The 11,054-nt window shown below is 46.1% G+C and overlaps 2 protein-coding genes across 2 annotated transcripts in view; one reads left to right on the forward strand and one right to left on the reverse strand.

Annotated features, from left to right (window-relative positions):
• Positions 1 to 6,277, forward strand: part of T265_09588 (hypothetical protein) — a gene marked incomplete at both ends in the record, with an annotated part of 8,953 nt that extends 2,676 nt beyond the window's left edge. The window contains 2 exons of the mRNA XM_009175697.1: positions 915 to 1,015; positions 5,847 to 6,277. Of these exons, the coding sequence (XP_009173961.1) occupies positions 915 to 1,015; positions 5,847 to 6,200 (455 nt within the window). The remainder of the gene's footprint in view (positions 1 to 914; positions 1,016 to 5,846) is intronic.
• A 4,585-nt stretch (positions 6,278 to 10,862) lies between these two features.
• The window catches only part of T265_09589 (hypothetical protein), a gene marked incomplete at both ends in the record, with an annotated part of 5,870 nt that continues 5,678 nt past the window's right edge, over positions 10,863 to 11,054 (reverse strand). Inside the window, one exon of the mRNA XM_009175698.1 lies at positions 10,863 to 11,023. Within this exon, the coding sequence (XP_009173962.1) occupies positions 10,863 to 11,023 (161 nt within the window). The remainder of the gene's footprint in view (positions 11,024 to 11,054) is intronic.

An 11,054-nucleotide genomic window follows, 5' to 3' on the forward strand; every position in this document is an offset into this window, starting at 1 on the left:
ACTTAATCAGTGCTGGGTGTTCAGTCTGATGTTCCTGTTTGTTGATTAGTGGGGATGACTAATATTTACGATAGACTGGTTAGGGGGGGGGTTCGTCTTTATGATGAACCCTGATTTTTTCGCCTTGTTTTTTCTACTTGGATTTTCGTACTTTTAGACCCAAACATTTTCCTCTTTGAAAAGGCTGATTGTATCTGGTCATTGTAGTGTTCTCTGACAACCGGAGCACTCACTGACGGATACTGAGTACATTGACGGCATTGGGATGCGTACTTTGACATTCACTCCGCACCTGTAAAGTGGAAAGAGTTACTGCAGGGTTGGATGGGGTCGAAGAACCTTGCAGGGGAACCAACGCAGGTGTTAGGTAAGTTCATCTATCTGGGCGGCTGCATAAAGCCCGGCAGAATGGTGATTCCGAGGGCCAAGTTAGCGTTTGCCAACTTCCGATATTTGTGGAACTGAGGTGAAATCAGCTTGACTGTCAAGTGTACAACACCGCCCTCAATGGCGCTCATGCATGCAAGCTATCGCCTTCAATCCATAGCTCCCTTCCCATCCCCCCTCTTGATGGTCCACTGACAGTACTGTATTTACGCACCAATTTATCAACTACCGCCCCCAAGACGCACCTATCTACCCCACCTCCCGAAATCATCGATTGATGAAACGTGGCAGCTAACAACCACTGTATGACAAGTACGCGGTTACTACAGCTGACAATGATGATGCAAATACCGCGGTCTTATTTGTCCCAGTTTGTGGACCGGAGTCCAAGCATAGAACTCATCTTCTCAGTGTATTGTGCTTCACAAAAAAGTATGTTTATGGTACTACGTACCAAAATGCACCAGAATGCATACTTTTCCGAAAAAAAACGGCGAACTTTGTACATTCTTCCTTTTATTCCGCAGTGGAATCGGCGATTGCAACAGGACAACCGGATCCTCTTTCAGACACAAATGTCCTACTCACGCTGTACGGTGGTCCTTATAACCAGTCCACGTGGGATCCGGTAAGTCACGGAATCGGCGCCCCATTCCCTCACACAAGTTGTTCTACTTCAATCACCTTTCGTGCTATTTCAATGACAATAAAGGACTACACAGCTCCAATTTGTAGATCGGTCGTGCATCGTGGGGAAGCTTGGGATTGCTGGCTTGGAGTCCGTGGTGTCTGGGCAAAGCGGAGTCTCAGCAGTGTCTACGAGGCCCACTGGCGTCTTAGGAAGCTTTTTCGGAAGAACATGGTAGTGGCAGCAGCTGGTCGAGAGCTGATCAAATCTTGGGATTCGAAGCTCATCTGTTTCCATAAGTGCTTGAGCGTCTAAGACGGGAATCTCGGTAACTAGATATCTTCCATGGGCCCAAGATTTTGAATCATGAGCTGGTCTCTTTGTACGTTGGACTCGTCGTTCGAGAGCTTTGAGGTACTTGTATCATTATCATTGTCAGCTGTAAGGACCACGTACTTGTCGTACAGTGGTGGTTGTAGCTGCCACAGTTTCGTTCACCGATGATTCGAGTAGGTGGGGTAGGTAGCTGCGTATTGGAGGCGGGAGCTGATAAATTGGTGCATAAATCCAGCACTGTAATTGGGCTGTCAAGTGGGGCGGGCGGGTTGGAAAAGGAGCTACGCACTGAAGTCAACAGCTTGGATTCACGAGCGCCATTGCGTCGCAACTGGGCTGTGTTTGACAATTCCTCTAACCATTGATGTGTTCCGTCTCGGGGTCCCCATCCAGGAAGACGGCAATGACCAGCGCAGCTGACTTTGCTGGTAATGGCTTTCATACTTCATTGTTTGGCCGTTTCTGGCTCGTTTCAACCCTTCATGTGATTGTGCGTAGGGAGCCATTCGAGGAAGTCGGTCGACTGGCATACGCAGCACGTGGCCGAGCCAGCGCAACCTTTGCAGTGTGATCAGTTCATCTATCGATGGTGAGTTATTTCTCCCGAATACCATTCGACGTACTTCAGAATTGCTGATCCGGTGTTCCCACCAAATTTTGAACAATGCTCCGATAACATCGATGGTCAAACACTGAAAATCTTTTGAAGTCCTTTGCACGCAGCGGCCACCGGGATTATACAGCTGCTCAGGTAAACAAATGCGGCCACTACCTTAATCGGTTCATCCGCAAGTATGAGGCTAGGGTTCGAGCCCACACAGTCTTGTATCAAGATTTTCAACCTTGAGTAGACATTAGGGATTCCCTGAAAGTGGGAACCTAGGAGATGTGCTGGTATCTGATTAGGTTGTTGGCCATTTAATTCAGGGGTGCCATGTATGGTTACTGATTTTCTGAAAAAGTCCACTGTACAAACCATTTTATGCTCCTCACGTTGGTTCCTATGGAAATTAGGGTGGATACATTGATTAGCTGTGTCGTGGAGCTTGCCAAATGATAGAAAGACCACTGATTGATCTCAGCTGTGCTAAGATGTAATGCTGAGTTAACGTGATTCCTTTGTGTTTGTATGTGTACTGAGAGAGTCTACTGAAGAGGATCAATGGCACGTTGATTCACATTTTCGTGGAGTCTTGACAAGGGCCAATCCTCGTCGACATGTTGAGGATGCGGCAATCTCAGGAAAGTTCCAGCATATCCCGATTAACGTGTCGGTGGTTTGCCGTGACCAAGGGGATGTGGTTTCCTTTGCTGATAGCCTGAACTTGGAACAGTTAGAGGTACTGTATCCCCTTGGTGTTGGGAATTCTAAGACAGTGCAACATTTACTGTGGTGGCACTGCTGGTGGAGCTCTCTAAAAGAATTTTGACTGAGGTTATCTGAGAGATGAAGCTGGTTTTCAGACGAAACCATGCAGTTGATTTCCGCGTTAAGTTATTTACCCCGGTAGTCGATCCTGTCGAATTTCAAGGTGCTGACCTGTCCTGGATGATGGATATTTTATCTTGAATGGAACAGATATCATCTTCGTGGTGAAGGACAGCTACAGAGAAGCAGCTCATAAGCTGGTGGGAGGGTAAGACTGGCAAAACCGTAGATTATTTTCGTTTCCCTTAGTAAATCTCCTGCGTGTGAGTTACGAAATCGCAACCAACTCAGTCAGCCTTAGGTCAAATGCCTTCGCGTCTCGGAGAATGATCGTGCGCGTACAGACCCCCGTGGTCACAATCCCCTACCTCGTTGAGCTTAGCTTGTTGTTAGCTGCGTTAAATTGTATATTTGCACAATATCCAAATATGTTTCTTCTATTCGACCTAGATCGAGCTCCATATCAATAAACCAGAGACCTCTTGCATATAACCCGTCTCGTCACACCAAACTGTTGAGTCCGACAACCAGCTCATGGTCTTGAAACCCAGCTTGGAGCGGTTAAGGAGAAACCACCTACCGCAGTAGGGATACTCAGTCCATGAGTTGCCTACCTTGTTGCAGAAAAGAAGTCCACACGCGAGATCGTCTCAGTTTTCAGGAGTAGGTTCCCCCGGACTGACTGCTGCAGTATACCGTCGGGGAGATGCTTGTATTATATCATCCCCTTTTAGCACAGTTTTACTCCTATTCCTTGTTCAAAACGAACCCCTTCTACACGCCGTACCAACCAGAATTGGAAATATGAGTGCTCGTCGGGAAACCTTCGGCTTGCGCACCCAAGGTCGCACTACATTGGTTGCCGCGTGAAGCTACTCATGAGTAGCTAAAACTTGGTGGAACAAACATTTAAGAACGCTGTGGCAGAGCATATAAACCAAAGTAACGTTCTATTCATTATTAAAATCCTACGGAGCCTTTCATGAACTCCTCACAGGTAAAAAAAATGACGAGCCAAAATGTTGTGGTAATAGTGATAGATCACAGGCCCTTGCTTAGCACGACCGATTCTTAACTTCCCTGTTGCACTATTTATGCTGCCGACTAACGCCAGGTTTTGCTTGTGCATAGAGGCTTCAGCCGATGTATGCTGCCCAGCTAAATGACATGAAAATGGTGCATACGGACCTGTGACTTCGCACACAGAGATGCCACTGATCGAAAGTAGAGGATCGCTTATGCGCGTCTGTGGTCCAGGCCTCCAGTGCAGACGGGAGGAAAACCACGCCCGAACAGGGGCTCGAACCCTGGACCCTCAGATTAAAAGTCTGATGCTCTACCGACTGAGCTATCCGGGCTTGGAGGTAGTTACTTCTCTAGTCTTGTGGAAGGTCAGCGGGTCGCCAGATCAGCGTGATCTCCAATACTAAATATATTGTCTTGTCACCGAGTAACACTAACTGATAACTGGCCTAGCTACGGTGAATGAGGAAACAGTCAGGAAAACACGAATTTTCGTGCCTGAGAATGTGTGAATGCGTATGCATCTGAACATTTGAGTGTATCAGTTGGTAAGTAGAGAATAAGTAAGGGAAGTTTCCCGTTTACACTTTGGGTAATTCTTCGTGGTTATGGAAGGTTTGTGAAGAACATCAGGACTAAGAAATAACAGAGTTTTTGAAATGTTTTTGAAATGAAGTTGTGTTTTCTCCGCAGATGGGTTCCAGAAGAGACTATCCCCCTAGAATGTGCCACTTGTACATAATCTATGGAAGTTTGTTCTCCTTTCACCACTTCTGGTCGACCCTTGGAGGTTGCCTGTTCGGAACAGTAATCAAGCCCCTCATCAAAAGGCTGACTGCATTCGTCATGCGTCGGTACAAAAAGCTTAAAGCGCTTACTGTGCAGCTTCCTGAGAATTCAGCTGGTCAACATGGGCTTAAAGACACAAACGAGGCTTCCACTTTACTAGCAAACTGAAGTTCTTGCAAATGGGCACTAATTTATCCCGAGAAATTAGAATGTGGAGCGAAGAAGATTCTGTTGTTGGGTCCAGGTTGTCAAAGTTTTTCCATATTCATTAGCTTATAGCCATTTTCTGGCTCTTGAAATGTATTTTTGGACTGCTAAACTAAACCGAACAACAAAACTGACGATGTGGATTCTGTCAGGTTCGGACCTTCGCCAGCCAGCTGTAGTGCTTACTAACTTGTGAAAGCGGCAGCTGAATTCAGAGCAAGATACCTGGGAAGCTGTTCCTATGGGACACAAATTATGAGAACTATTTGAGGCGATACCACAGCACGCTGAAAGCAAGTGTTAGTCCAAGGTTATAAAAACTTAAGCATTAGGTGGTACAGTGGAAAAATAAGGCGACCAGATTCGTAGTCGAACCAGTGAAATGATAGGGCTGTTGGGACAAGAAGCCGCTTTACGGTGGGTCAGCGGGACAACAGTCTAATCACTCACCGGTACGCCATTCTTTCGGGTCATAGTTACCTGCTTACCTCAATTTACAGTCACCTTCAGATAGAGGAGGATAAGTTGGTCCCAAGAGTATCCCTATAATTTAGTTCCTGTTCTAGTGTTTATTGCCATAAACTTTTTAGGGAGCCCGGTTGTCCAATCCGGTTTGACAGCACTGTTCTGTGAGGTTATTCTGGAGCCAATCACAAGCTAGCTGGCTGTATGGGGGGCCAATCAAAACTACTTGTCTTCCTGGGTCAGATCAACGTTCCACGCAGTCAAATTTAAGACAAGCTCACATCAGACTCTTCATAAGCTTAAGAAACAGTCGTCCTTGACGCCAACTCTAATCCCGATTTCAGCCTGTCTCGTTAGTCATTTCGGACGTGCCCAATCCCTTGTTCTGGTCAGCTATCCTGAACCCCAGCTTGGCCTGCGGTTCTTCCTACATGTTTTTGTATCGTAACTGTTCCGCTATCACTCATGGGTTTTTCGATGAAATCGAAGATGCTTTTTTCATGGCTTTCTAGTATATTTGATTACTCGCCGCCGGTAAGTAGTTTTCGAAATGTAACATGTTATTCTCTCCCCTCACACTGCATGCAGATCGTCGACACGTTGCTAGCGGACGAAAACAAACCAGCTTGGGAATTTAGTGCTCTGATTTATCAAGTTTTCCTCTACATAATGCTTTCTGCCCTGCTCATCGGTCAAGCACTGCTACTGGCTCGTGAAGCACGCAAGGTGATTGAGTATTTGATCAAACGCTTCTTCTTGGGGCGTAAAATGACGGAGTTCCGCGTGGAGGACTGGAACCAAATCCACCTGAACAGATATACTCCGTTCCAGGTGGACTATGTGAAGGGATCTACGGAAGACTATCGACTGCGGCTGGAAGACTATCGTGAGCTTTTGCGGATGCTTAGTTTCATTGAAACACACGGTGGAACTTGAGTTGTCATCACCGCCCTCACCATCATCATTGTTAACTCAGCATAGCTAGTCTTTAAATAGAGACTTTCTGTTGTGTGCGCTTTTGATTTGAATGAAGCGCTTTCGCACGACCAAGGCACCTGCGTTGAACAGTGACCTCCAGCAGCAAATCGAAGCAGAGAAAACTTCGGTTTTCCATACTATGCGAAGGTAGACTTTTTTAATTATTTTATTATCGTTTACTTTCAAAGAGCATGGTCAGAAACATAAAAGGTAAATGCAGGCGATGCATGTGGAAGGGTTGCAGGAGAATATAAGATAAAAGAGCGAAATGACAACTTTCTTAGAACTAGCTTACCCTCACAGACTGACAGAAGGTTCAAACGAAGTTCAAGAGGAACCATCAAATGAACCTAACCCTAGGCTGAACTCAGACACATGTAGGTTTCCCCACCGACCCAACACTTGTTCAACCACCCTAACAAACTAAAATCCCTCGGCCGACACCCAACTGAGATGTAGCTTGACTTAGCTGATTGGTTCTCCTTCCGCCTTAAATCTCGACCAACCTCGGAACCTAGTCACTTGGCCTGACGAAGCTTTTGTGTCAAAAGCGAAACGTTGCCCAGCAATAAATCTACCGATTGTCACCAAACTTTTTCGAAAAAGAGGAACGTTTCATTCGAAGCCATGCCACCAACAGTCAGATGATACGAATCCCAACGTATGTAAAATGTCCCGACACAAAGCGTCCGTCATACTGGGTTTGGTGTGAGATTAAATGGCAAAAATGTACATTCAACGCCATGTGCAACGCATAAAAGTGTCATAAGTACTCAGAGAGCCCACCATGGCAAGCAAACACAAGTCACTGACTGCGACCGTAGGAAGTCCCAGTCCAATAACAGCCTTGGTGGATTAAGGAAAGCAGATTCCTCGATAAGAGATGACCATCGGTTGGTGGACCAAAAAGTCGACATCACAACCGATTGCATGTAGGGTCGAGATTATGGCGAGGGAATATTCATCAGTACCATACTTCCGCCTCTTCTCATTCCACACTGTCACCCAACGCCCATCCGAGACTATGCTGACGTCTATTACAGTTGCATGGCGATCTCGAACAGCGATTAGGTCAGGTTTGATGAACGACGTAGAAGTAGGGGCTCTCAACTCCTCGAAGACGGTGTACCCCGGTCGACGGAGACGTCTTGAGAGTTCCCTTGCAACCCGATTATGATGAGCACATATGGCATCATGTGTGATCCAGCAGGATTGCAAAATATGCAACAAACTCTCCGGTTGGTCACAGTTTTCACGACATTAGATCGTTTGGCCACCATGACCATGCCGAGCGCTTTTAACTCTCGTCCTGAGCAGGTTGCATTGGGGCTGGATACCGTGGATAAATATCCGAGGAATCACTCGTTCTGGAAATACGAGCCATCGATTCGAGAGAGGTGAAGCGACCAACTCTCGTACACCCCGACCGTCAACGCCGTTGTGCAGACAATCACCCTAAGCTCATCCTTGGTGCTTACGTATGTACCTTGGACTTGGATCGAAGGGCTTGCCAACTGAGGAATCGTTGACCACCTTGAGTAGTACTCGGCGCTGGATAGACAGAGGCTTTGCCATACGCGCTCTTCGCTGCATCGGGATCATTGCACTCGGAATTGGGATACCAAGTCCCCCATGTTGTTTACCGGCGTGAATGGAGCTGAGCGGGGTGTCCTCCGGTAGACGTAGCCAGCCACGAACAGACTGCCTGATGTAATTGTTCAACCTTTTGAGCGTGTTTCGGTGGACTTGGCCGAGCACAAGCAAGTATGTCAGCTTCGGTATCGGGTAGTTCCTCCACTCTTTGATGCGGCTTCAACGGAGAACACGTCACCTCATCGAACAGTTTCGACAGCTGCCGCTACTTACTTACTTACTTTACTTTACCTTACTTTACTTACTTACTCACTCACTCTCTCACTCACTTACTTGCTTGTTTACTTAATTAGTTATTTAGTTAATAAATTCCGTTTGTTTAATTGAGACTGTGACCCTCTGGATCTTTGTGTGTGTAAACCAAAAAAGTGTCCTTTCATGGTCTTCTTACTTTCATGGTAGACAGTTTCTTGCAAATTTTGCCTAGCTGTTCTTGCCACTGTCCTCTTCAACAAGCTTGCTGATCCGACGATTTGCGGTGCTCAATTGCTTTGGCCACTCAACTCATACAGCCTGCAATGGAACAAAGCAAAATTGCCACACCTCTTTTTATCGAGCAATCCTAGAATTCTGTGTAAGCTCATGCCCAAAAGTCCGTGACGAGGACAGAAGCTCCGAACCAGGAACGCCTAATCCTGATTGGTCCCTGTTCTAGCCAATTATGACGCGCCTTCCACGGAGCCCTATATAGTTTACCATACATTCCTCCAATCGAATTAACACTCGTCCACTTCGAGTAGACCGCTTTCGGACACCCATATATAGATAGATTTCTTCTTTTCTCCTCAGTTCTGTTGTACAGCCGTACTAACCGACTCTTCTGATAAGGCGTCGAATGGAACTGTTTCTTTGATTGGTCGCATGGATGCAACGATGTTTCACTATCTGACTTGCACGTGTCTTCTTACTATGTACACAAATCTAAGGTATTGCGTCGTATTCCAAGAATCGGTATAACCAAGAACGATAATCAGTTATAGTTCTCTAGTTTAGTTGTAAAGTGGAAGTCCTCGAAAGGGTCGCCTTTGAGTTCAGGCGCGTTTCGCTTCATTATGACAGACTTGGTGACTCTGTATCGGATCTGAACCATTTTGTTGGTTGATGGCAGGNCTCGTTAACAGCAAAGCGATTTGCAAGTGCTTGTAGTCTTCTAATTTCGTTGTGCCTTTTGGCAAGTGTCATCGATCGATAAGGAAGACGGCAATGACGCTGAATGCCAGCATAACTACATCGTGTCCTAGCTTCATACCCCGTAGCTTTGCTCAAGAATTATCCAACACTTTGTCTTCATATTCGTATCTAACATCCAGAGGTTTTGCCAACCTTTCATTAGTAACTAGTGCACGGGAATGCTTGTTTGATTTTTCACTTCCAGTAGACAAATAAAATAATGTTTATAAGTTTCAGAATTAGCCAACGCGTGGTGAAATGCCTCCAATGTCAAAGATCAGAGATTTTGCTCATCCTGTGGCAGCTTCCCCCAATTTTACACTTGCCAAAATCATTGTTTTCTACCTCACTTGTGAATCGAGGCCATGTGTTTAGAAATACCGTCACGCATACTGATAGACTACTTCAAAAGTCATCCTTCTGTGATAGCAATTAGTCATAATCTGACTGTCTCTGTTGATACTACCTCCGGTCAATTGAATCGATACATTGTGACCTTCTAGTAAGGTCACATGCTGGAAGTGATCAGTCGAAAGCTATGCGACCACTTTACAGTAACGAGGGCGTGCAAGTTAGGTTAGCGTCGATGAACATTGCAGTAGCCAAGTTGAGATGAACGGATGTGTCGACCGAGAATGTATCCTGGAGCTGATGGCTGGCTTAGTCATATAAACTGTGAATTGATCAATATCGTTCGCTGAGAGGGACTTCTAGCCTTGGTTTGTTTTAGGTGAAATCAAGTCGACGTTTCTTATCAAGTTGGCTGTGTGTACGACTGATAAAAGGCATCACTTGCAAGAAAGAGTGCTTAGCAAGGATATTCATCTCTATTTATTGGTTCTGTATTGAAAAGATAGGAAGACCAACGGGAATGCCGGCACCTACGGTGACCCTCAAACTCCACCAAAATCGCAGTAGGGAAACCATCAGGCATCCAGGCCAGAAAGGCTAGCTGCTGGTTGCACACTCAAGCAGTCAATCAGTTCAGCCACGGCCGACGATGATCACTGTTCACCCAATGCAGATCTGCTAGTCTGGATTCAAGGTCAAAAGTGTATTTTTGGATACCTAGATACCCCTTGTGATTTTCGTACTCGCTTGTTCGTAATAAATCTGTTTAGTTCGTTCGACTTTTTCCGACACTAAGGCACTGGAGCGGGAACAGAAGTTAGTTACAACATTATCGTACGAACAGGGATCAACAATGCATCTTGACAATATGCCTAAATATTTGTAGCTGGGTTGTGTTTATTGGCTGTTGATCACGTGACAGTTGATCTGCTCACCAGGCTTGGCGATTGGCTTGCTAAGATAGGCCATTTGCCAAGCTCCATGAGCAGACTAACAGCTACCTGATCGACAGTCCTGTTTCGAAGGGCATGGTAAAAGCGTGTTGGACAAAAAGTGGCCGGTTTACTATGGATTTCCCCCTCCATGTGATGGAGCTTAAAGTACTTTGTAGAGCCTTGTGCTCTATGGACCATTTTTTGACCGGGTTGTCGACCTTGCGGACAAGTTCTGATTCCACAATGTACTATCTGAAACAACTCTGTCACCATCATCATTGCCAGATGTAAGAACCGCGTGAAGGTCGTACAGTGGATGTAGCTGTCACGATGATGATTTGGGGAGGTGGGGTGGGTAGCTGCGCATTGGAGGCGGGAACTGATAAACTGATGAGTAAGTATAGGTTTGTCAGTGGACTTTTAAGTGGGTGAATTGGGAAGGGGGCTATGCATCGAAGGCAATAGCTTGGATGCACGAGCGCCATTGAGGTCACGACTGGGCCATGTCTGACTATGTCTCCAACCATTGATGCGTTCCGTCTCGGGGTCCCCACCCAGGAAGATAGCAATGACCAGCGCAGCTGAGCTTGCTGGTAATGCTTTCACACTTCGCTTCCAGGCCATTGTGTTGAATCTTTTCCAGATAAGCCCCGACAATTTCACAACGTTGACCTATTGTTGATGAAAACACAATTCCTTATCC

Source organism: Opisthorchis viverrini (assembly GCF_000715545.1).
Source record: "Opisthorchis viverrini unplaced genomic scaffold opera_v5_292, whole genome shotgun sequence".
In the NCBI taxonomy this organism is placed as follows: domain Eukaryota; kingdom Metazoa; phylum Platyhelminthes; class Trematoda; order Opisthorchiida; family Opisthorchiidae; genus Opisthorchis; species Opisthorchis viverrini.